Source organism: Trachypithecus francoisi, unplaced genomic scaffold (assembly GCF_009764315.1).
Source record: "Trachypithecus francoisi isolate TF-2019V2 unplaced genomic scaffold, Tfra_2.0 Contig01579, whole genome shotgun sequence".
NCBI lineage: Eukaryota > Metazoa > Chordata > Mammalia > Primates > Cercopithecidae > Trachypithecus > Trachypithecus francoisi.
In genome coordinates this window covers 32278687-32305720 of record NW_022681442.1, presented here as the reverse complement: position 1 = coordinate 32305720, position 27034 = coordinate 32278687, and the positions used below count along the sequence as shown (strand labels likewise).

At 44.1% G+C, this 27034-nt stretch overlaps 1 protein-coding gene across 1 annotated transcript; it reads right to left on the bottom strand.

The window, feature by feature from the left end:
• Positions 1-37: 37 nt before the first annotated feature.
• Positions 38-26963, bottom strand: GOT1 (glutamic-oxaloacetic transaminase 1). The gene is made up of 9 exons (XM_033186282.1): positions 25731-26963; positions 15963-16144; positions 9895-10018; positions 9310-9422; positions 8935-9039; positions 6887-7037; positions 6632-6797; positions 5751-5893; positions 38-846 (listed from the first exon to the last, which is right to left on the bottom strand). Exons 1-9 carry the CDS (start codon positions 25846-25848, stop codon positions 707-709), a joined length of 1242 nt encoding a protein of 413 aa, XP_033042173.1. The 5' UTR covers positions 25849-26963; the 3' UTR covers positions 38-706.
• Positions 26964-27034: the final 71 nt, after the last annotated feature.

Genomic DNA, 27034 nt, shown 5'->3' with positions numbered 1-27034 from the left:
CACAACCTATTAATGGTCACAAAATCAACTCCATGGGTCTTGATCAACATTTTTATTTTACTTTTTTAGGTGAAGTAGAACACAGTAGAATGGCTCAAAAATAGAACGCACTACACACATCACGAGTGAATACTGTTTGGTCAAACTTCTGTTTCAGTTAAATACGTGTGTGTCATGATTAAATATCCTTCTTAACACAGTCGCCCTAAAGAACCAAAGCTTAGGACTAGGGACACAATCATGCAGAAAGAGCAGGGAGACCAGACACTCCGGGTTGAGATGATGAGTTTAATGCCACAGCCGACACCCACATTCACACTTTGGCTCCTTCAGACAACTTAATCTTTGGGACTAGACTTTGTACAAAGTCAAACACCACACAGAAGCACGTGGTTGCCACACGCAACACTCCTGCCTTTTAGCCAGGGGGACAAAATACCTACGTCTCATGATCAAAGTACTCTTTTATTCTTAAATAAAAATTTTAATTTGCTTTGACCTCCCAAGGCTCTAATCCCAGTCTCCAAATTCGTCTCAAGGGATGTTCTCTTCACGTGGGGACGGTTTAAACAGAGGCTGCCTCACCAGAGCAGCCTTTCAGTCCTGCAAGTGTCTCTAATCCATGATATGTACATGTAGGTTTGTGCAGGCAGGGAACACGCATGACAGAGAACTGCTTTGGTGGTACTGGACGGGTGGTGTTTCTTCACTGGATTTTGGTGACGGCTTCATGGATGGAGGTGGCCACATAATCTAGATTTTTGGTGGTTAAGCCACTCACGTTGATTCGACCACTTGGCAGCAGGTAGATGTGCTTTTCGTTGATCAGATACTCAACCTGCTTGGCTGTTGAAAACCAAAAGGAGACATAATCAGAGCAGAGGGGATCCTTAAAGCAGTGGAGGCTCAGCAATTGTATGACAATTATAGCTTTCCTTCTTTCCCCTTAACAGAGAGAAGCAAAACAAAAGGTGCTATTTTGAACAACTGACAAACAGAAAAATATACTCACTAGATTCTGGTAAGTACTCTTACTAGTTCACCTTTGAAGCCCCAGAAAATTCAATATGGCTACTACTGATGGGAATTTTAATCTGGGATTGCCTTCCAACCAAGCCTTATATATTTACATCCACCAGGACACCCCTATCAACTAAAAACAACCATCAGGTGGACAGCGTTATGAAACGCTGGCTATGAAGTGCTTCCTTTAGTTCTTCCCTAACCTGGACTTAACACTGAGCACCCGCAGCAGCCTCCCTTTGACATTTCATATTTACAATACACTGGACAAGGCCCCAGGCATGAGGTACCTGATCAATCCTGTGTGAATTAACCAATGAGCTGAGAAATACACAGACCTCTCTGACCTGGCACCATCAGACTTCTGTTCATTTCTCAGCTCTCTTGCAGATGCAGCAGAGTTTTTCCATGTTTGCAGAAATGTATCACATATGAGTAAGAACAGACTACCGTGCTTCCTTTATACAACAGTCTCTAGAGCAGTTTTGCGAGTTGGCAAATCCATTGATAGAATTTTAGTGAATTTGGCTGGGCACAGTGGCTTACGCCTGCGATCCCAGCACTTTGGGAGGCCAAGGTAGGTGGATCACCTGAGGTCAGAAGTTCGAGACCAGCTAGGCCAACATGCTGAGACCCAGTGTCTACTAAAAATACAAAAATTAGCTGGGCGTGGTGGCACGTGCCTATGGTCCCAGCTACTCAGGAGGCTGAGGCAGGAGAATTGCTTGAAATCCAAGAGAAGGAAGTTGCAGTGAGCTGAGATCACACCCCTGCACTCCAGCCTGGGTGACAGAGTGAGACTCTGTCTCAAAAAATTAAAAAAAAAAAAAAATTAGTGAATTATTGCTTAAGTAATTAGTACTTTTAAGATACCACCAATCTGAGGAAATGGAATAATAATAAAATCATCATAATCAGAGGAGCGAACACTTATGTGCCAGGCAATGTTCTAAGCACTGCATCTTAGTTCATCCTGATAATAACTTTATCGTGCCCATCTTACAGATAGGCCATAAAGACGTTAAATGGCCTTCCGAGGTCGCACAGCCGGTCAGTGGTGGATGTGGGATTTTCAGGCAGGATTTTAAGTCCAGGCTGTACACTGTGATGCTACACTGCCTCTCTATGGAAGTAAAAACTCTGGACCCTGGACTCAGGGCTCCTTGAAGGAAACCAAAACAGTTCACCCCAAAAGATACTTTGACATATTTTGAGATGGCTGTTCAGAGGGCCTACATACACAAGTAGCCCTGCAAAGCTGTCCTTTGTGAGAGAGATCTGTATCTGTAGAAAACATATGCATGGCTGCAGCTAGACTTTCTCTGACGACCTCCCTTGTCCAGATCTAGGGGAAATTAACTGAGAGTCTGATGCCTTTAAAGGTCTAAAAGAAATAGATCTTTACCAGCTATTTTCTCCGAGGGCTGCTACCTGTGACTTATCTACATAATATAACAAGACCACCTTTGCTAACCAGGCCTTCTCTTCTCTGTCTGCCAAGAGAACCTGTTTTGTCTGCCAAGAGAACCTGTTTTGCCAAGCTCCAAGCTCCCATTCTTTCTGTAACCCCAAGATGGTATAAAAGCATCAATCTTCTGGCCATTTATTTTAGTTTTATTTTGTAAGACACCTGTGCAAGTTAATAAATTTGCATGCTGGCCAGGCACAGTGGCTCCTGCCTGTAATCCAAGTACTTTGGGAGGCCAAGGAGGGAGGATTGCTCGAGCCCAGGAGTTGAAGACCAGCCTGGGCATCATAAGGAGACCCGTCTCTACAAAAAAATCTTAAGGATTAGCCGGGCGTGGCGGCACATGCCTGTGGTCCCAGGTACTACAAAGGCTGAGGTGGGTAGATTGCTTGGGCCTGGGAGGTCAAGGCTACAGTAAGCCATGATCGTGCCACTGCACTCCAGCCTGGGCAACAAAGTGAGACTCTGTCTCAAAAATAAATAAATAAACGTGTATGCCTTTTCTCCTATTAATCTGCCTTTTGTCAGCTGATTTCCAGCCAACTTTCAGAGGGCAAAGGGTAAGTTTTCCCTTGACCCCTCTAAACAAACAAAGCAAGCTTCAGAAATGGTTTACCTGTGTGAACTGGTCACCCAAGGGGATAGAGCCTCAAGCCAACACAGCCCCAGGTGCACCACTGTTTCTAAAAACCTGTGCCCTGAGGCAGTGATTAAACGGCTCCTAGGCTGGTTTTTGGTTTTGTTTTAGTAAAAATGAGGCCTTTCTACTTTTTCAGAAAAGGGAGTGTCAGAGTTTGAGAAGCCAGTAAACGTTATGGACTCTTTCCCTAGAGTAGGTCCAAAATACACATACACAATTTTTTAAACATCAGTTCAGGGGTAAAAGTACATCCAGGGACTCCAGATTAAAAGCCCCATTCTGACAGAAAAAAGATAACAAAGGAAGTATTGTAATGTGAGAATTGTAGAAACTAGATGGCGAGTGTATGGGAGTTCACTGTACGATTCCTCCAACTTTTCTGTATGGTTACAACTTTTCTGGCCAGGTGCAGTGGCTCACGCTTGTAATCCCAGCACCTTGGAGGACCGAGGCAGGCAGATCACTTGAGCTCAGGAGTTTGAGATCAGCCTAAGCAATATGGTGAAACCCCGTTTCTACAAAAAAGTTAGATGGGCATGGTGGTCCACACCTGTGGTCCCAGCCACTAGGAGGCTGAGGTGGAAGGATCACCTGAGCCCAGGGGGCAGAAGTTGCAATGACTCGAGATTGCACCACTGCACTCTACCTTGGGTGACAGAGCGAGACCCTGTCTCAAAAAAAAAAAAAAAAAAAAAGGCCGGGCATGGTGGCTCATGCCTATAATCCCAGCATTTTGGGAGGCAGGGCAGGTGGATCACTTTGAGGTCAGGAGTTTGAGACCAGCCTGGTCAACATGGTGAAACCCTGTCTCTACTAAAAATACAAAAATCAGCCAGGTGTGGTGGCTCATGCCTGTAGTCCCAGCTACTTGAGAGGCTGAGGCAGGAGAATCGCTGGAATCCAGGATTCTGGAGGTTGCAGTGAGCCAAGACTGTGCCACTGCACTCCAGCCTGAGCAACAGAGCAAGACTCTGTCTCAAAAAGAAAAAAAAAAAGTTGGGAGGAAAACAAAACCCCTGTTTTTAATAAGGGCAAATGATGTCAAGCGCTAAAAATACAACTTTTGTGTTATAAGCACAGTTCTATTCTCATCATTTTCCCAATTCATAATATTAATAAAACTAATTTCCTCCTGTGGATAATGGGAAGATATGGATATTTTACAGGGAGACATTCCCATATTGTGAGCTTTTAGACTATTACTACTAAAGATTATTAATATTTCTGTTACTTGTAATATTTTTACAATTGTGAGTGAATTAATTCTCCGTTCCACAGTCAAGAGGACATCTATAGCTAATTGAGCTATTTCTTTACTTTCTTAGGTAGCTTCATTTTACCCCAAAGTATTTTGAGGGGTCCACAATACAAGCTCTATTCACTTTCATTTATATTTATTTTCTTTGGATTTTTCTGAGAGCACTTCACGCTGGCGCCGTGATGGCCCCAGTTAAATACCTCCCCACGGCCTCTGCTGTTCTATCTACAAACCAAGCCAGCCACACATCCCTCCCTAGAGTCACTGGGACACACAGGTGAGTGGCCACATCTGCACTGTGGGAATTACTAAAGAAATGACGCCTGTAATCTCAGCTACTTGGGAGACTGATGCAGGAGAATCACCTGAATTCGGGAGGCGGAGGTTGCAGTGAGTCGAGATCACACCACTGCACTCCAGCCTGGGCAACAGAGCAAGACTCCATCTCAAAAAGAAACAAAAGAAGAAGAAATGCCTCTTCTGTCATCAGATGGGACTGCAGATGGCAGATGTGCCCTACTGACAATCGACCAAGATCACGCATGACCGCCTACTAGATTTTCAATCAGCTTTTAATTCCAACCACCAATCTAGGTTCTTTTTTTTGTTTTGAGACGGAGTCTCGCTCTGTTGCCCAGGCTAGAGTGCAGTGGCGTGGTGTCAGTGCAAGCTCCGCCTCCCGGGTTCACGCCATTCTCCTGCCTCAGCCTCCCAAGTAGCTGGGACTACAGGTGCCCACCACCATGCCCAGCTAATTTTTTTGTATTTGTAGTAGAGACGGGGTTTCACTGTGTTAGCCAGGATGGTCTTGATCTCCCGAACTTGTGATCTGCCTGCCTTGGCCTCCCAAAGTGCTGGGATTACAGGTGTGAGCCACTGTGCCCAGCCCAATCTAGGTTCTTGTTTATGAAATGCAGAGATAACTTTGTAACCCCTTTTTGAGGATAATACCTAGAAATAGGAAAGATCTGTTAAGAAATCAGGTCTCTGAATAATCATACATATTTATATTCAGGATTAAGGCAAACCCAAAATGTACCTGAGCATTTATAAGAACCTTTCATAAATTAAGGCTCCCAGCTACCAATCCTGTTACCTACCGGCTGGCTCTGAGCCACTTCCCAGCCCACAAAAATGGAAATATCATGGCTGTGGGTCGCAGGGCAGACCACAATACTCTTCTGAGACCCAAAGAGTTTACGAGACCATGGGACACCATAAGAAAACCTAACTTGTCTTGGTCCAAAGCAATGGCTACCCAATTAGGCAAAGGCCATGAAGGTGAGCTCAAGGCCAGCGACTGAAAGGAATGTTGTGTGTCTACATGCACACATGTGCTGGAGGTGGTGGGGGCCACTTACGGTTCAACCCGGTGAAGCTGAACATGCCAATTTGATCAGTGATGTGGTTCCAGGTCCCAGGGGTTTTGAGGGCTTCTAGTCGTGCCCTGAGTTCAGATCTCATGGTCAGAATCCGGTCAGCCATTGTCTTCACATTACCTTTCCTGAAGCATGGACAGCGACATAAATACCAATCCAGACAGGAAAGACGGTACCCGAAAACACACAGGTTTAAAAACCGTAATTTAAATGACAGCCGACAATGGGATCACAACCTGCCTATTATGGCATGTGGATGTCTGGATGGGTGGATGAACATACCAGAGAGAGAAAGACTTAGGGGGAAGAAAGGAAGGACTACATTTCCTAGCGAGTCTAGTGCTGGTCTTGGGTATACTGGCCATAATACACTCACGTTTCAACTCAGGCTTCACCGAGGTGCTGCTATAGATATTAATAGGGTAATATGTTTCATCAGGACTTATTAAATAGAGATTGCAGATGTAGCTACTATATAAAACTACTGTTCTAAAATAAGATAAAGTGTAAATTACAGACAAAAACCAAAAGCTCCCAAACTGTGAAACTGCCTAGATGCTGGGTATTCTATTCTGTTGGGAATGCCTTCCTGGGTTTTCTAACTTTATGGGGAGGAAGACTGGGTGGAGGAGGAATTGGGGAAAACTACCATTCACCAAGTGCCCCCTCCTCTCTTCCAGGTGTTGTGTTATGCACATGTGAGGTAGGTATCAGCCCATTTTACAAATATCTGAGAGTCAAAGAAGTTAAAGTAATTTGATCCTGCTTCTGCCAAAATGAAAGGAAGAGACCCAGTTAAATGTACTGGGACAATTACTGCTCTGCACTCTCCCCCCCGGCCCACCAAACTGGGAGCCCCTTACCATTCCTCAAAGAGCTCAGGGTTAGAGAGGGTGTCGGCCACGATTCGTGCTCCCTGGGCGGGGGGATTGGACCAAGTAATCCGCACAATCTTCTCCATCTGGGAAAGGACTCGCAGGATGCTCTCAGGTTCTTTTCCAACCACAGTCAGATTCCCGACTCTCTCATCTAAAGAGAGGGAACACAATCAGCTGTGGCTGCCGAAGCGGGGAGTGATGCGGGGAGATGGGGCTGTAACTCCTCGGGAGAGCACTCACTGTAGAGCCCGAAGTTCTTGGAGAAGGACTGGGCACAGAAGAACTCGAAGCCTTCAGACACAAAATAGCGAATGGCCCAGGCATCTCTCTCTAGGTTTCCAGATGCAAAGCCCTGATAGGCTGAGTCAAAGAAGGGGAACAGAAACCGGTGCTGCGGGGAAGGAAAGTGAGTCAAGGCAGGAAATCCTTCTGGCACCAACCTCAGACACCAGCCTTCCTTCCCCAGCTGATGCCTGGAGGGAATTTCAAACGCTGTCCATTTCTCCTATTTCTTGACTATATGCACCCAAACACCACTTTACATCCGTTTCTCTCTACAACCAGCAAGTGCCACCTTTTCCGTAAACTTTTTAAAAGTACATTGTCCTAGAATGTCCCAATTCAGCTTAGATAAACAGGGCTTACTTCTGATGCAAGGAGGCAGTGTCCTACGTTGGTGGATTCTCCTCCATGAATTTCTGGCGTGAGAGCCTTAGTCAAGTGTAGGCTTAGTATCCCCAGGGCTCCTCAAAACCTCGAGGCTATTCTACTAGGTACTCAAGAGGAAGGGAACAGAGTAGCCTCCATTCTTGTCACTCATCTCCTCAAAGAGCTCTCCACAGGGAACCTGCTTCTACAGCTGGGCTCTCTGAGTGGACACCGCTTCCGTCCCCAGAACTGTCCAAGCCTTTGGTTGTACTTTGATTCCCATCTCTTAGGTGTATCTTGATTAGGCGGGACTGGGGGGTATCTGGACTCCTAGTCCAGGATGACTCCTCTGCAGCTCATGCCCCCCAGCTCATCCTGGCACTCCCCGAGTCCTATCAGTCCTGTCTCTTCAGAGCTCCCAAATCCTTTTGCATCTCAATGTCCCCACTGCTACCTACTTCATCCAGGTCACCATCAACTCCTACCTGGGCTACGGCAACGGTCTCCTAGCTGCTCCCACAGCCTGTTTAGTCTTGCCTCTCTCTGATCCATTCCCCGCTGTGACATCAGGGTGACCTTAAGATCATGTCATTCCCTGACATCCAAGATTTCAGTGGTTCCCTACTGCCCTGAGAATAAAGTCTAAGCCTCAGCACAGATCCCGCCCCTATTCACTCTAGCCTCATCTCTCACACTCCCCATGATCTCTGCCTGTGCTTCTGACTATGCTCTGCCCTCTGCAGAGTACATCCCTTCCCTGTCAACACCTGTCTGCTGATGCCTTCTTAACTCCTCCCCATCCTACAGGACTCAACATGGAAACCACTTCTTCCAGGAAGGTTCCTGCCATCAATCCCCCCAACTCCTACATATACACTGCCCAAAGTCTGCACTATGTACCCCCATATAACACCATCAACACAGCTATTTCACAGTATCACAGCTGCCTTAGTACTCGTCCATCTCCCCAAACAGGCTGTCTGTCTTTGAGGGTAGGGACTGCATCTGCTCCGTTCAATACTGTATTCCCACAGTCCCCAGTACACAGCAGTTCCTTAGTAAGTATTCTACAGACTCGTTAACGAAGAATAGACACAGTTTCAGCTAGGAATTCCCACCTAGAAAGTCACACCAAAGAAATCATAAAAGGAAGTTTTGTTACGTAATTGTTCATCAGATCAAGTAATCTGAAGTAAACCTAAATATTCATCAGATATTTACCCCATCCCTCACATGACACATCCATGAAAAGAATATAATATAGCTATGAAAAATGATGCTGCAAAATATTCAATGACATGTATATAAAGAAGTGAAAATGAAAAACAAATTGTGTTGCAAAAAACAGTACGGACAAAATGATCTCATCTTTGTAAAACATATATATCTAAAACTAGACACACACGCGCGCGCGCGCGCGCACACACACACACACACACACACACACAGAGTCTGACATTCTATCTACCAAAACATTAACAGTGTCTTTCTTTAGGTAATAAAATTTACAGTTAATACTTATTTTTTCTTTGGACTTTTCCCATTTTCCTAATTTCTCAGCAAACAGCAAACAGGTATTACTTCTGAATACATTAAATACACATACTATTTTTTAAGAGATGCTCAGAAGAGGCAGTTACCTTCATGACAGAAGCAATCTGCTTCCACTGCTCTGGAGTTGGGTCAGTCCCAGTTGGGTTGTGTGCACAGGCATGGAGGACAACGATGGAGAATTCAGGAGCGTTCTGAGGAGAAGGAAGCTATGTCAGCTCTGACACTGACGGGAATACTGGGAGACAGCAGCAGGTCAGTCAGTGATGGAGGGCAAACGGCAATCATATTCTTGTCACTCTTTCATGTCTCTTCTGTGCCCTCTCTCTTAGGTGCTATGTCAGAAACCACCATCTGGTGTGGGGAAGGTGTCTCAGACCCCTTCACTTAGCAACTGGTCCAAGGACTTTGCCTGCTATTCCTGACACCATGCGATTCTCTACTTTTTCCTCTAAATCACCCACCTCCAGATCATTCAGGAAGCCCTGGAGGTCCAGTCCTCTCTTCTCTGCATCCCAGTAGCGATAGGACCGAATGTCTTTAAAACCAGCAGCAGAAAATACAGCATTGTGATTCTCTGCATGCAAAGGAGTAAAAAGTTAAGCACTTTTACAAACACTAGGAGGCATGAGTGGAAAGGATGCAAGTCAGCTTCCAGGGCCCTCCCAGGCTCAATGTCCACTGGGCATCATCCAGGTTGGGGGTTAAGATGTAGAGGAATGACTGTAACCAAGAACAAGTTCAGCCAGTCACATTAATGCCAGACTTATATTCTACTACAATGATACTTCCTGCATCTACATTCTATGCCTCCTCTGGGGAGTTTCAACATAGCCTTGGTAGATACAAGTCTACCAAGAGTCTTGAGAAAGAGTATTCTTGATTTTGAGCAGCAGGTTTCTCACGCACTGCCATAACCCACTGTTCAAACCATTCCCAATGGTAAGTTGTTCCAGGGCTGGATTACATTTTCTGTGTAACCAGGGAGAGTCATGAGGATAATTCTCTCTGGTTTCTGTTTTTCCTCTCACTTCAACTGAAAAACTCACCCCAGGTTGGTGAGGACACATAGACGGGTGTGTTCTTGTTGTTTGTTCCATTGTACCAGCGCGCTAAGAAATCAGCCCCAATTCGAAGTGCACCCGTTCCCCCCAAAGACTGCACACCTCCTACCTGAAAGAGAAGAAATAGGTCACAGGCTGATAATGGTGAGGTTAGATAATATTTATAAAAATAAGGTAATAATGAGTACTTACTCTGTGCCTGTTCTGTGCTAAGCCTTTTAATCATATTATCTCATCAAAACCTTACAACAACTACATAAAAAAGGTACTATGATTTGCCCATGTTTACAACTAAGGAAACTGAGGCTGAGAGAGGTGAAGAACCTTGCTCAAAGTTACCAGCTACTAAGCAGGAGTGCCAGTCTTCAACCCAGGAGGTCTGACACTAGAAGAAGCTTCCTTTCTGAACATAGAGGTAGAGGACACACGAAGGCCACAGTGTGTATGTGTGTGTGTGGGTGTGTGTGTGTGTGTGCACGCACATGTTCACGCGTGCACATGCCTTGGAAGGCAAACCCATCTCTTCAGCACCCATCCTAAGATCAAACTTACCCTCTAGCATAAGCCTCTAAAACAGTGTTCCTAACTTGTCATTGACATCAATCTGTACTACTCCTCATCTCTAGAATTCAGGCTTATTAATCCTTAGAAGTACATTCTAACAAAACAGAGGTGATGCACGAATACTACTTTCCTCTCCTTGGCTTCCTCTCTGTTTTTTTTTTTTTTCTTTTTGAGACAGAGTCTCATTCTGTTGCCCAGGCTGGAGTGCAGTGGCATGGTCTCGGCTCACTGCAACCTCCACCTCCCAGGTTCAAGTGATTCTCCTGCCTCAACCTTCTGAGTAGCTGGGACTACAGGTGCCTGCCACCACGTCTGGCTAATTTTTTGTATGTTTAGTGGAGACGGGGTTTCATCATTTTGGCCAGGCTGGTCTCGAACTCCTGACCTTGTGATCCACCTGCCTTGGCCTCTCAAACTGCTGGGATTACAGGTGTGAGCCACTGCACCTGGCCGGCTTCCTCTCATCTTAAAGTGACCTAACATAGGCAACAATAAAAGTCATATTTTATCTTTATTTATTTTACTTTAAGTTCTGGGATACATGTGCAGAATGTGCAGGTTCGTTACATAGGTATACATGTGTCATGGTGGTTTGTTGCACCCATCAACCTGTCATGTAGGTTTTAAGCCCCACATGCATTAGGTATTTGTCCTAATGCTCTCCCTCCCCTTGCCAACCAACCACTGACAGGCCCTGGTGTGTGATGTTCCCCTCCCTGTGTCCACGTGTTCTCATTGTTCAGCTCCCACTTATAAGTGAGAACATGTGGTGTTTGGTTTCCTATTCCTATATTTTATCATTTACAAAATGCTTTCACGTACATTCAATGCCCACATGCCCTCAAAAGTCAAGTCTATATCCCCTGACACATGAGGAACTGATTCAGAGATGTGTTTTCCCAAAGGATACACAGCTGTGAGTGGCACAGCTCAGCACAAATCCAGGTTTTCCATTCCAGACCAAGTCACTACATTCTAATGATGTAGTTCTCTGCCTATAGATCTTTGACTTTGCCTCTTCAAAATTCTAATTAGGTTTCAGCATAAGTCAGCAGAAAAATGTCATAAACCACATTGCCCAATTTGTCTAAAGGATTGAAGAGAAAGGAAGAAAAAGATCACATGAAAAAGTATATCTAGCCAGACGCAGTGGCTCACGCCTGTAATCCCAATACTTTGGGAGGCCAAGGCAGGTGGATCACTTGAGCTCAGGAGTTTGAGATCCAGCCTGGCCAACACGGTGAAACCCTGCCGCTGCTAAAAATACAAAAAAATTAGCCAGGCATGGTGGCACACACCTGTAATCCCACGTACTCGGGAGGCTGACGCACGAGAATCATTTGAACCTGGGAGGTAGAGGTTGCAGTGAGCCAAGATCGCACCACTGCCCTCCAGCCTGGGCAACACAGCGAGACTCTGTCTCAAATAAATAAATAAATACAAGGAGGGACACACACCAATCTTCTAACAGTGGCAACCTCTGGAGAGGGGTCCAAGGATGTAGTGGTTGAAAGGGACTTTGGCCTAATCTGTAAGTCGTTTTTTTAAAAATAAGATGAACGTATTCATGTATTAGTCATAAAATTTTACAACAATTTAAAACATCTATTTAGATGTCTGGGATTTACTATTAAATAATCCAGCTTTGGTGGAGGGCAGGGAGGCAGGGAGTGGGGTAGAGGGAAATATACAAGATTGACCCTATACAGATAATTGTCAAAGCTAGGTGATGGATACATTCCTCATACTAGCAGGGATTCATTCTTCATACTGTTTTCTCTACTTTCATATGGATTTGAAATTTTCCATAATAAAAAGGTTTTTTTGTTGTTGCTTTTTGTTTTTTGAGAGAGTCTCGCTCTGTTGCTCAGGCTGGAGTGTAGAGGTACGATCTCGGCTTACTGCAACCTCTGCCTCCTGGATTCAAGTGATTCTCCTGCCTCAGCCTCCTGAGTAGCTGGGATTACAGGCGCGCACCACCACAACTGGCTAATTTTTGTATTTTTAGTAGAGATGGGGTTTCACCATGTTGGTCAGGCTGGTCTCGAACTCCTGACCTGGTGATCCGCCTGCCTCGGCCTCCCAAAGTGCTGGGATTACAGGTGTGAGCCACCGCACCGGCCAATAAAAAGGTTTTAAAACTCTTCTTAGAGAAGAAAAGCTTCCTAAATCTTTTTAAGAACCTAACATAACATTGATGCTAAAAGACAACAAAAGGGAAAAAAGTAGAATGAGAGACCTAGCTCGTACCTTGATACTAACTTCCCAAGTAAACACTAATGAACAGTATTAATCCAGCAGTACATTCAAGTTACCCCCTTGATTGAGAGTCATCCCATGAATGGATTATAAGAGACATAAAGCCTGTCATGCTGCTAGACAGAGAAAACCCAAATGATCATCACAACAGATAAGAAAAGCTTGGCTATTCCTGAGATAAATGCTTAGTAAAATAGGAAACAGTGGATACTCCCTGAAAATGACTGAAAAAAATTCATTCAACCCATAAGTCAGCTTAAAAACAATAAATCGTTTAGCAGAAACCCCATTTAAGCCAGGAACAAGGCAATGATACCAATTATCAGCACTATTATGCACCAATGTTCTGTTTGTATTTACAGGTGTGAGCATCTGTGAAAGAATATTATCTGAAATATGAAACATAAGCAAAGTTGACACTCAAGGGGATGCAGAAGTAAACACAGCTGTACATTACAGAGAGGAGCGAAGGCAGTGCACTGGGGTGAAAATGCTCAGTGTATGTCAGATTTGGTGGGCTAACTTCTCTGTTCTTTACAGTGATCTTTACTGAGCACTCATCCTTTGCTATTACTTTAAAAGTTTTGCCCCCACATTGTGGCTTACCTGAATTCTTTATGCAAATTGCTACCAAGATGATACAACACAAATGTGCATTTATTTTTTATAGGTTTGTCATCCAGCTAAGTTGAATGTCAACTTCATACATGACTTCACATTTCAGATACCTAAGACACTCTGGAGTGCTAATACTTCCTAAGCATATGAGCAAGACTTCCCTTGAACATGGTTTTAACTTCTGGAAACATGACAGATGCATAGATACCAGTGGAAACATTTCCAGGCATAATTTTTCACTTCCTGTGCCCAACTTTTAACTCCACCCTTTCTCTCCCACTACAGAAAGCCAATTCATTTTTTGAAAAAGTCAGAATACATTAAAAATGTGCTTAGAAGAGATAAACCGACTCCACATTAACTAATCCTTGACATCCATGATATATATGACACTTGAAATATCAAATTCTCAAGAAGTTATCACTCCCTAAAACTATATGAAATACTGGATGGCTTCAGTGAAACACAAGTTGCTCTAAATATCAGCAATTAACAGAAACAAATTTTTGGTGAATCAATAACATAGCAGTTTGGTCATTCTGCAAACTGATTTTTGGCAAATTGTCCTACAGCCTAAGAATGTACTTGTTATAAAGGAAAATCATAACATCAAAGCAAATAAGTACAGACTTCACAAGGAGCCAGGCAACTGGATCTGGGTAAACAGGAGTATCCAGAACAAGGGAAATCCAGGAAGACTTGGTATGAAGCTAGACAGAGCAGGCCACTGCTAGACATGTCAGCATGATTGCTGGATTCTAGAACCCTTGTCTGAGATAACAATTTGTCAATACTATGACTTCACTGTGAGGACTAGGAGAGCAACCAGGAGCTGCCTGTGGCCACAGCCATGCTGCATTCATCTGGGTGGCCCCAGCATCTCTCACGGCATCTGGCACATGGTACTACATAAGCATGTGCTGAACTAGATGAAGAAAGAAGACAGTGGTTGTTGGGAACATGCCCCCCAAAATCTGGCCATAAACTGGCCATAAACAAAATCTCTGCAGCACTGTGACATGTTCATGATGGCCATAACCCCCACGCTGGAAGGTTGTGGGTTTACCGGAATGAGGGCAAGGAACACCTGGCCCACCCAGGGTGGAAAACCGCTTAAAGGCGTTCTTAAACCACTAACAATAGCAAGCTCGATCTGTGCCTTAAGGACTTGCTCCTGCTCCAGATAACTAGCCAAACCCATCCCTTTATTTCAGCCCATCCCTTTGTTTCCCATAAGGAATACTTTCAGTTAATCTATAATCTATAAAAACAATGTTTATCACTGGCTTGCTGTCAATAAATAAGTGGGTAAATCTCTGTTTGAGGCTCTCAACTCTGAAGGCTGTGAGACCCCTGATTTCCCACTTCACATCTCTATATTTCTGTGTGTATGTCTTTAATTCCTCTAGCGCCGCTGGGTTTGGGTCTCCCCGTCCGAGCTGGTCTCGGCAAGTGGTGAAAAGATGTGAGCCACAGCAAAAGCCCCAAGTCTCCTACAGGCAATCAAAGCAAGAGTGGGATGTCATGATGTGACAATGAGTTATGGCCCACGAGCCCTCCTTTCTACAATGCTCAATAATCTCAAAGCTGAAACAGTACTATGCTGGGGATGAAAAATGAACATTTCTGTCTGGATCCTAAGATCTAAAAGTGGAAAAGTAGTACAAGGCAGTGAGGAGTGTAGAAAATAGGTCTCCACAAAATGGGTAAAGGATATGGAAATGCTGAATCTAGAGAAGAAAAATCTAAGGGAAGAAATGATTACTGCTGGTTTTCTAGTTCATTCATTCTTTCATTTATGTCTCATCTTTAGTTTTGGCTCAAATGTCATTTCTATTTCTATCATAACCACCCTAGTTAAAACTGTATCCACTCCCAGAATTCCTAACATGCCTCCTCCTGCTCTATTTTTATAGCATTTATCATCTTTAGTATACTACATCATTTTCTTATTGATACAGTCAATAAGATTACATTTATAGTCTGTTCCTCTCCCCAAAACTGAAAGCAAAGGCAGGGGATTCTGTATGTTTGAGTCACTGCTGTGCTCCAGCATCTAGAACAGTGCCTGGCTCTAGTAGTGGGCATCTGATGACTGAAGGAATGAATGAATCCAAACCTCTGTAATCTGAGGTACCCGGATAAGAGCCAAATGCTGAAAATCTGCAAGGTAAATAAGTAAGCAATGATCCCTGCTCTGGGGAAAGTTAGGGTCTTGTGGGAGATGAAGACTTATAAAATTGTCCACTATAGTAAGCACAGTTAAGTACTGTTATTCCCAAGCTGTGAACAAAGTCCTGTGATAACTTAGAGAGCTTAAACAACAAGCTCTGCCTAAAATACCTAAGGACTCAGTGTGGAAGTGACCCCTGATCAGCTCTTGAAGGACTCAGAGGTGGGGACTGGAGAGCTAGAGAAGTAAGGGAGGGCATTCCAAGTGGAGGGAAGGGCCAGGCAAAGGTTCTTAGTCATGGCAGGGCCCAGTAAGTCTAGAAAACAGCAAGGCTCTTAGAATGGCAGGACCTCTAGTGGAGTGAGGGGAAGTCAGCAACTGTAAGAACAGGATGACTTTCTGTTTCTAAAGAGAAAATACATTCTCACCCAAAACTTACCCGCTTCTCCTTGAGAGCTGGGCTGTCATCCCCAAGGGCAAGACGAGAAGCACAGCTCCGGAACTCGGCCAGGCCCAAGATTGGCAGATACTCGTGGTTTAGGCTATGGTCATTAGCAATCTTCTGCTCCACTTTCTTCACTACTGGCAAAACCCAGGGATGGCAGTCATCCGTGCGATACGCTGGAGAATGGAAAAGGGTTATACACAGAGGAGGCTCAGGCTGTATCCAAGGTAAGAGTTTGTAACTGTGAACTGGGAGAATCCCACCACCTTCCAGTCAAAACAGAACAGTGAAGGAAATTGGAGAAAAGTTCGTTCACTTACTGAATACCTAATTTGAGCCAAGCACTGGGGTAGGTGTTGGGCAAACATAAGGGCAGATGTGTTCCCCATCCTTGTGGAACTTACAGCTCTTAACTATGTGACCTCCAAAAAGTAGAATGCTGAAATAAAACTGGGACATCACAGAGCCTGGTCACATAAGACAGTACATAGAAAAGCATTCTGCAAAGTAAAAAGCATCTTGCAAATGTCATGTCAATATCGCTATTGCGTTGAGGTCTCTAGGCCATTGGCCCAGCAGTCTTCTTCCTTCTGCATCTCCCCAAAAGACTTCCAGAAAAAGCCTAGGTGCTACTTCCACATGAACTTGGCACCTTTAACACAAACATGGAGAAGGAGTGGAAGAAGGCCCACCACTCCTCGTGTCCTAGAAGAGCAGAAATAAGACGAATGATAAGCAAATGCCCTGAGGATTTCAACAACAGGTGACACAATCACCCAGGGACCCACTTAAACACATCTTTATCCTCTCTGTATTTTGACCTCAGCCAGTGTTTACCATTCCAACTTCATCCCACTTCATCTGCCTCACCCTTTCATTGATCTAAATTGATCTGTTTCACAATATTTAATCTTGCTCTACAGTAAACCTCTAAGTATTTCCTCTTCCTCTGAAAGTATTTTTAAGTCACTCTGAGTTATCCATCACCAATTTCTTTCCCTACACTATTCTATGATTATGTTAGGATTAGAGCTTTACAGGGCAGTTGCTTTAGCCTTGCACCCACGTCAATAATCTCTCCAAGTAGGACTCCTGGCAGGGGTCGTTTGCCTCTCTGCTTGAATGTTTAGGTCCTGAATAAGCCTACACTTACGCAAGTGCGCAAGTGATTGTGAAATGGAAACAAAATTTTAAGACTGATTCTGATTTTTATTTTCTTGATTTCTGCCCAACATTAATCCCTGACTTTAAAAAAAAAATCACATTTTAGGGTTGTTGTTATTGTTTACTGAACAACACGTTGATTGCAGAAAATTGGGAAAAGCCCAGAAGGTAAAAAATAAACATAATTAACGTGTGATTGTGTTTTGAAACGTGAGAAGGAAATGAGATTTGGTAGGGGTCAGGAGTGGAATGATATGGTTTGGCTCTGTGTCCCCACCCAACTCTCATGTTCAATTGTAATCCCCAGTGTTGATGGACCATGGGGGCAGATTTCTCCCTTGCTGTTCTTGTGACAGCGAGTGAGTTCTCACTACGTCTGGTTGTTTAAAAGTGTGCAGCACCTCCCACTTTGCTCTCTCTCCTGCTCCGCCATGTGAAGGTGCTTGCTTGCCCTTCACCCCTCCTCCATGATTCTAAGTTTCCTGAGGCCTCCCAACCATGTTTCTTATATAGCCTGTGGAACCATGAGTCCATTAAACCTCTTTTCTTTATAAATTACCCAGTCTCAGGTAGTTCTTTATAGCAGTGTTGAGAACTAACATAACATATAATCCCAGTACTCAGAGACAAGGAGCATGAAAATTTTGGTGTACAACCTTCTAAGCTTTATTTTCGATGGCCATATTCTTTTATAAAATATGGATCATACTGTACATAGAATTTCAACATGTTTTTTTCCTTTTAAATATATATTATGAATTTTTCTTCCTTATTAACTATTCTTCTAATAGGTGACATGTTTGCATGTCTCCATCCCATTCTTACCCTCTATCTACCTAGTTATCAAATCCCTCCCAAGTAACATTTCTTAAATATCCTTCCAGCATTTCCCTATGCTTACACAAGCAAACACAGCTTCTTACATATGCCCTTTTAAACAAAAGGTAGCATACGGCATACTACACACTGTTTTGTGTTCCTTGCTTTTTCCACTTGAAGATTGTTTTACATTTGCACATAGTGTCCTTGTTCTTTTTTACAGTTGCTTAACTGATGAATGTACCCTATTTTACTTTGTCAGTCTCTTGTTGGACATTTGAATTGTTTACAATCTTTGGCTATTAAAACAATACTTCAGTGAACCACCCTGTACATACGTCATCTCACATGTATGCAAATATATCTGTAAGATGCCGGGTGGAAAACAAAAGAGTGGGCTAAGAAGTATGTGTTTTTGTAGTTTTGACAAATATTTCCAAATTGTCCAAATTGATACAGGAATTATATCAGTTTACATTCCCACCAGCACTGTTTAAGGGTGTTTGCTTCCACATAGCCTTATGCACTGAGTGAATTTTTGCCAATATAATATGTCAAGTAGTTTTAATTTGCATTTCTCTTATTATGAATGCAATTGGGTATTTTTCATACATATGAGCCATTTACAACATCATTTTAGAGAATAAATAATATTTCTTTTTATATATAATGTATTAACTGTGTTGCTTTAAATTATTTGCTATTATAAACATTGTGATAAATGCTCATATTTATGTATATTCCTGAGTGTTTTCTTAGGAAAAATATCTGAATGTTAATTTATTAGGTCACAGGATATACAGTAAATAAAAGACTTTATAAGATCGCTTTGAATGTCTTCTATCAGCTAACTCTACCCTCCAGGAATGTGTCATCTGCAAATCTGAGAAACATTTCAAGCTAGTAATAGAAATGTGGGCAGGGCTACGGACTGAGAGCCACTGACCAAATGCCTCTGGGTAGGAGAATCAAATAATACTCTCATACCACTCATAGTCTACCTTCCGGCTCTAGTGAATCTAACTCACAATATTTTTCTCTGTTTTTGAGACAGGGTCTCACTCTGTTGCCCAGGCGAGAGTGCAGTGGCACGAACATAGCTCACTGCAGCTTCAACCCCCTGGGCTCAAGCAATTCTCTTGCCTCAGCATCCCATGTAGCTGAGACCAAAGTCATTCACCACCATGACCAGCTAATTTTTTTTTTTCAATTTTTCATAGAAACAGGGCCTCACTTTGTTGCCCAGGCTGGTCTCAAACTCCTGGGTTCAAGCAGTCCTCCTGCCTCGGACTTCCAAAGTGCTGACATTACAGGCGTGAGCCACCATGCCTGGCCCAACTCACGATACTCTCATACCATTCATAGTATACCCCTTAGTCCACCAAACTTCTCAACAAGTTCAAAAAGCTTCCTTCGCCAGCTGGGATTTGGTCTGGTTTCTCTAAAGATGTACCAAAATAACTACTTCCAAGTAAGAGTTGTCCCTAAAGCACATCAACCTATCTATGATCATAATGCTACCATTGTTCAAAATATTCTTGAAACTTCTTTTGGAATTGTTTTTAGAGGCCACATCTCATTATTTTGAATATCCTCGATAGTGCCAAATCTTTGTCCTTTCAAAGTTAATTATTTTTTGGGAATAGCATTTGCATCATCTCCATTGAAGAGTGTGGGTGAATACACTGAGTAAAACTCACGGAGAACAATTATTTTAAAAAATGATCTCTTGTGTGGGTCCTACATGCCTTGACAGCCAGTCTAAAAGGGGTTTCCAGAAATCTTGGAACAAGAAAAGCATATTTGAACTACCTACAAAGGATACTATTTAGATGCACAAAAATTTGGGGTGTTTATAAAAAACCAGTTCTGTTATGTTTTAGTTCTGTGTCTGGGTGTTATATCTATTCTATAACATTATTAGGCTATATGTTACATTTATGATAATATGTCACTCTAAATGTGTTACAGATAAAATATGAAAGAGAAAGAAAAAACTGGAATACTACTGTTCTTAACACTACTGCATATTTTGTGAAACTCTAAAACATCCCTAAAATTGGGTTAGGGATGGTTGGAGAGGCATTGCGTCTATACTGTGACTAAAAAAAACTGGCCAATTCTCCATTGCCCAGTTTTTCCCAGGCTGAGTTCTAGATTTGTTCCCAATGCCTCTCCTAACTGCCCTAGTGAAGCAGAACCAGATTCCTCTTGGGTGACTGGAGCAGTGAGGTCAGGCATTATCAGCAACCACTATTCCTGCTCTCCCCAAGAATTTTTATCCCTATTTGGTGGATCCTTGAGTTTCTCATTCACTCTTTCATTCACCCATTCACATAACAAATACTAAGTCTCACCATGAGCCAGGCATTGGCTAGTAGAAGCTACAGAGATTGATACAATAAGATCCCGTCTGCCCCCCAAGAAACACACAGCATAGATAGAACCTTTAATTCTACTTTGAGGAGTCAAAGAAGATTTTGCAGAGGATGAAGAATGAAAGATGAATTAGAGTTTAAAAGGTAAACAAGGGAAGAAGGGCATGCCAGAGGGCACACCTGTGTAAGGCCCCAGAGGCCTGGGGAGCATGAGGTCTTTGAGGATCTGCATTTTCATGACTCTGATGTGGAATCCATTAAGGATTAGTTTATTATTAATTATTAGCTTATTTATTATTAAGGAGTGGCTAAAAGAATCCTGGAGTCTCTTTTAAGGAACTTCAGTTTCAATGGGTAACCACTGAAAGCATTTAAGCAAGAGAGTGACATGAACAGTTGCACATTTTAACGGGATCATTTGAGTGACACCACAGAAAATAAACCGGAGAGAAGGACAGAGACAGTAGTTAAGAAGGGTGAGTCACTAGAAGTAGAAGCAGTAGAAAGCTACCGCAATATTCCAGAAGGGAAATAATGAGGCCTTGAATTCATGCAGTGGCAGCAGGGATAAAGAAAAGGAGTGCCACTGGAAATAGATTTGAGGTAGAAAAGACAGAACCTATTGACCAAATAAACAGACAGGGGACTGGGGAAAGGACTGCTGTTGACTCCAAGGTCTCCCTCACATCTGGATAATGAGTGGGCGGTGGTGGCGGGGTGGACCAAGCTCTAGAACACAAGGGGAAGATAAAAGAAAAGATCAAGGGGAAGGTAGAAATGATGAGTTGTGCTTTGAACACGCTGAATTTGAGGGAGCTGTAGGATGTGTCCACTATAGGCCTGACATTCAGAGATGAGGTCTGGGACACGGAGAAAGACATTGATGGAACCTGAGGGCAGAATAATAACACGGATTTACTACTTTGTACATACAACGTACTGCGCTAAATACATTTCTTTACTCTCATTTAGTTTGTATAGCAACCCACAAAATAGATACTGTGATGTCTATTTTAAGGATCTGGCCACTGTGGCCAGAAAAGTCAAATGATTTGCCCAGGATCACAGAGATAATAAGAGCTAGGCTGTCAGTTCATGGATCCACGTGCTTTTTTAAAAGCAAGAGATGTCTAGAGAAAGCCTGAAGCAAGCAGACCCCTGGGACCATGTTAGGGCCTTTTTATCAGCATGCTCCCCAGCTCCATGCCCCACTGGTCTTCTTCTTGGGTACAAGCCCTTTTAGGGGACTCACAAAGTCTACAGGTGGGCCCATGTGGGCCCAGCAGTCTTGCTTTGCAAGAAGGAAAGGAAGAAAGAAGACGGAGATTTAAATGGTCAAACCATCACCCACATCTTCCTCCTAAGATCTCCACTTCCCTCATCCATCCACACTCAAAAGCCCAATTAGGATACTAGGGAGAAGGCCGGGGTACTCAGAAACACCTGATAAAATATATATTTCCAACTATTTTATTTGAAGATGCTAGGAAACCATGTTGAAAACAAGAAATATTAAAGCTAGCAGAGTATATCTGGGCCAAAAGAAAGCTAGGCTCACATGAAAAAATAGACTGGAGTCTTTGAAGAAACTTCTTGCTACAGGTTGTACCAGGTTGGATCCATCTCCCATGTCCTTAAAGCCACTTCAGTCTGAAGCTTTGAGAAGCACTAAAATGATCAACTTAGAAAGCATTGTGCTTAGCAGTGGAAAATGTGATGCTCTCCTCTGTTTACCTATAAGGAAATTATTTAAATCATCACAGCAAGAAGAACAACTCTGGGGAAACTAGCTCCAAGTAGAAACTGACTTGAGATTACAGTTGCAGTTTATTCTAAACGTGTCAAAAATCACTGGTATATTAACTAGATAACCTCCATTCGGTTTTATCTTAACTTGGGGGAAAAAAGTATCTTCCCTAAGGTCAATTTTTAATTACATTTTCTTCACAAGGGGTATAATTGGGGATGTGTATAAATAAGGCTAGGACATTAAAAGCTGAAAGGAGGCCTTTTATTCTACTGTAATTAGATCCTTATCCAAACACCTGCTATCCACAAAAAGATGGGTCACATTGATAATCAAAAATAACATTTATATATAACACTTTTCATTTACATATCACATTTCACACATAATTATTCATTTAATCCTCAGACAACTGATGAGGCCAGTAAAATTATTATCCTACACTATAGTCACAGAATGTGCTAGTGAATTGTGGAGTAGACTTTTAGTACAGTAGAATCTTTTTTTTTTTTTTTTTTTTTTTGAGGCGGAGTCTCGCTCTGTTGCCCGGACTGGAGTGCAGTGGCCGGATCTCAGCTCACTGCAAGCTCCGCCTCCCGGGTTTACGCCATTCTCCTGCCTCAGCCTCCCGAGTAGCTGGGACTACAGGCGCCCGCCACCTCGCCCGGCTAGTTTTTTTTTGTATTTTTAGTAGAGACGGGGTTTCACTGTGTTAGCCAGGATGGTCTCGATCTCCTGACCTCATGATCCACCCGTCTCGGCCTCCCAAAGTGCTGGGATTACAGGCTTGAGCCACCGCGCCCGGCCATACAGTAGAATCTTAAAGGTAGAATTTCAGAGAAGGTCATTCAGTCTTGGCTCCTCATTTAACAGACTGAGCCCCAGGGATGTTAAATAACCCTTCCAAGGTCACATTGCTGGACCACGGTGCTAGGCCTGTACCTAGGTCTCCTGGCTCTTCCCACTACAGTGTACTGGCTACCACCTGGAGGTACCTGAAATAGAGGTGTGGGCAGAGACTCTGAGGTCTGAGAGACCTGGCCTGGATTCCCAGCTCGACCACCCAGTGGTCAAATGACCTGGGGCAAATTGCTTCACCTCTCCAGTCTTTGGCTTCCTTGCCTCTAAACAATAATAGTAATAAACCACCCTCCAGAGTTGTGAGCATTAAATGAGATTACATGCATAAATCATTTGCTCATGGTAAGGAGCTGGAGTTCCTGGAAAACAGGACAAAGGCACCATCACAGCTAGGGTGGCCGTCTGAGCCAATGACTCCAATCCTGAGTCCATCGCTTCTGGCCTGTGCTGTCGGGGTGCTTTTTCTCTGCATAAGCAGTTTATTTCCAAACTAATGTCATAAATTAGTTCATTTTGCAGTTCTTGAACTGAAAATTTTTATTCAATATCTTTTATGAGAATCACTCAAAGAAATGCCAGAACAATAACAGTAATAGCTAACACTTATATAAACCCTACTTATGTGCCAGATACAGCTGTAAACACTTTAAATGTACTTAATCCTCACAGAAACCCTGTAAGATAGTTCAAAGGTAAACTGAATTAAGAAAATAAATCTGACGTGATTTTTTCTTTTTTTTTCTTTTTTGAGATGGAGTCTCACTCTGTCACCCAGGCTGGAGTGCAATTGGTAAGATCTTGGCTCACTGCAACCACCACCTCCCAGGTTCAAGCGATTCTCCTGCTTCAGCCTCCCGAGTAGCTGTGACTACCAGTGTGTACCACCACGTCCAGCTAATTTTTGTATTTTTAGTAAAGACGGGGTTTCACCATGTTAGCCCAGCTGGTCTTGAACTCCTGACCTCAGGTGATCCACTTGCCTTGGCCTCCCAAAGTGCTGGGAATACAGGTGTGAGCCACCGCGCCTGGCCAAATCTGACGTTTTAAAAAGATGTATTTACACTGACAGTAATACTAGTTCTTTGTATATATTTGGCTGCAAAGAAACACTTGGAAGTTTTGGACTGGATTTAAATTAAGAGATCAAATGGTGTCCACTCAAATTCAAGTTGAGGCAATCTTTCAACATTTCTCCCACTCTGTTGCCTGCTAAAAACATCATTTTCCCTCAGTGGGCTAAACTTATTTTAAAAGGTTTATGATGAAAAATTTCAAACCTATACAAAAGCTGAGAGAATAATATAACGTATGTCCATGTACCCACCACCCAGCTTCAACAAATTACCAGCTTCAACAAACCATCACTTTTCAATGGATTTTTCCTTACCCCTCCCCATACTCCTTAGGGAAGACTGTTTTTTTTTTTTTTTGAGACGGAGTCTCACTCTGTCGCCCAGGCGCAATCTCGGCTCACTGCAACCTCCGTCTCCCGGATTTAAGCAAGTCTCCTGCCTCAGCCTCCCGAGTACCTGGGACTACAGGCGCCCACCACCACGTCCAGCTAATTTTTCTATTTTTAGTACAGACAGGGTTTCACCGTGTTAGCCAGGATCGTCTCATCTCCTGACCTCGTGATCCATCCGTCTCGGTCTCCCAAAGTGCTGGGATTACAGGCCTGAGCCACTGCGCCCGGCCGACTTTTTTTTTTTTTTTTTTTTTTAACAAATCCTATGCATAGACAAAACATCATCTATGAGAAACCTGATTCTGAGCGTCCTTCATATCACACTCTGCTACAAAATGATTCCACCTTCTCTTTCCACAATGTCTAGTCCTTTTATTCTAAGTCTATTCCCTAGCATAAGGCCTTATCCTACCCATTTTCATCCCTCTGGCTTTGCATGTGGCAAAATCCAAACGGAGAAAGTAAGTGTCTGTGGGGCTTCAAACATCCAAATGACAGTGAGAAGAATAACAAATTCATCAGAGAGGGTGAGGGGTAAAAAATTTGAGAGGCACTGCAATACAAATCTTCTTCTTGGTAGATGGGGAAACTGAGGCCCATGCTCTTAGCTGTCCAAGGCACAGATGAGAATCATTTGAATCAAGAAATGAAGACAGGATGTGTGGAAAGTAAGCTTCTACTATCCATACTTCACTCCTTTCCACCATCTCTACCCATTCCTACCACATTTGTGAGGGCCAGAACCATTTCCCCAGACCCTCCGGGGGCAGCATTAACCTGTCTCAAAGCATGTGTAACATCAGCAGATTTTTAAATCCTTAAGGGCAAAAATCAAACCTCAGTCTCCCCCCACAAAGCTTAATAAGGTAGTTGATTGACACTCGGTGGTCACTCAAATATTTACCGACCCAGAAGAGAGCTTCCTAGCGTTAAAAGTTCTCCTTTACCCATTTCCCAGCAACCAGAACCCTAAGCCTATCAGGCTTCCTATTTTTCTCCCTCTCTCTACCAGCTCCGGCAGCCCCATTTCTTATGAGGCTGTAGTATAAAGAACGCAAAATGGGTAATCAGAAAGACTGAGTTTGTGTCTTGGCTGCTACATCTGGTTTGTGCGGCCTCGGACACATCACCCCTTTCCAGGGACTCCACACCCGGATCTGTAAAATGGGCAGGTTTTAGGAAGCTTTCGTGGATCCAGCCTCCTCTCCGGCGCCGCCCTCTTCAAGCAGCGCCACACTGGGCCTCGGCTTCTCCCACAGTGTCCACGACCTGGGGTGGGTCCGCTCCACTCCCCGAGCTGCTCACACTCCAGAGCACTGCATCCTTACCTCCCACTCCCAGGTTGACCTTGCGGGGGTCCGGATCCTCTCGGAAGTCGGCAGTGAGCTTGAAGACCAGGACAGGCTGGGCCTGCGGAACCTCGGCAAAGACTGACGGAGGCGCCATATCGAGAGAGCAGGAATCGAATGGTTTCACCCCGCGACCGGAGCTGGCCGGTCAGGTCTGGCCGCTGCGACTGGAGGAGACTCTCACCTTCACCTAGCCGACGGGGGCGGGCCCGCGGCCTCCAATGGTCGAGCCGCGTCCAGAGCTTGGCAACGGGATTAACCAATCGTCAGCTTGTGACGAAGAAGAGACAGGCGGGAAGGAACGCTATTAGCCAATCCAAGAAAACAATCTTATCGGCGGCCGAGAATGATATAACCAATGCAATTTACTCCGGCTGAGGCGTGGGCGGAGACTACGGTTGATTGGTAGAGCGTGCTCCTATCGCAGAGGCTGTTATTCCTTCGGTCTCCCGGCTGAGGGGAGGAGCCGAGCGCGCGGCTGGTGTCCCGGAGAGGGCGCCCCTTCGACCTTCGAGGACCAGGAGGATACGGGGAAGTGTCCGGAGGGAGTTCCGAGGACAGGTCTTCCTGTTCACGCCGAGCAGGTGTTGGCGCTGCCAGGCCCGGCCTGTTGAGCACGGGCTAGCAGCCAAATACGCAGCGTCTGTGCTCGGGACGCGAGTGTTCGGCCGGGACGTACAGCTCCGGAGCCCGCGCGGGCGACCTTGACCACTTTGGTCGGCTGTTTCCCCTTGAGGGAAGTGTAGCTGTGCTGCCAGCCTTGGTCTCTGGCAGGGAAAGTCCTTCCAACAGGGAGGGGTGCCCACGAATTCCTTTTTGCCGCTCTTCTATTAATAGTTTGAGATTTTCCTCCCCGGTTCCTTGCAGAGGGCCTGGTGCTCAAGGACCTCGGGATCTGGGCGCGGCGTCCCTTCCCAGCTTCCTCCCGCGCGCACCGGACCAAATCTTGCTGTCGTCAGCTGGCTGGTACCCAAAGTGCCTCTTCGTCAGGCTGTTCCTTCCCCGTTAGAGTCCTTCCTCCCCAGGAGCCCTCTCCATCTGTTGACCTTCAAGACCCAGAGCGAATGCCACTTCATCCATGAAACCTTCCCTTAACCCTTATTCTGGCCAAAATGTCTCTTTCCTGTGCTTCTGTACTTTTAACAATTTTAGAAAATGCCTTTGTGGTTAAGAACCTATCCCCGGGACCGGACTATCTAGATTTAGATTCTGGCTGCCGCTTACGAACTTGGCAGGTTTAGTCAAGTTATTTTAACCTTTCTGTGGAAGTTCCTGCTCTGTGG

Excerpts from the sequence above, each read along its gene's own strand:
- GOT1 (XM_033186282.1), bottom strand. The coding sequence starts at position 25,848 with ATGGCGCCTCCGTCAGTCTTTGCCGAGGTTCCGCAGGCCCAGCCTGTC. Across the intron at positions 16,145-25,730 it reads GGTCAACCTGGGAGTGGGAG|CGTATCGCACGGATGACTGC; the intron begins GTAAGGATGCAG and ends TCCATTCTCCAG. Across the intron at positions 10,019-15,962 it reads CAGCTCTCAAGGAGAAGCGG|GTAGGAGGTGTGCAGTCTTT; the intron begins GTAAGTTTTGGG and ends CTTCTCTTTCAG.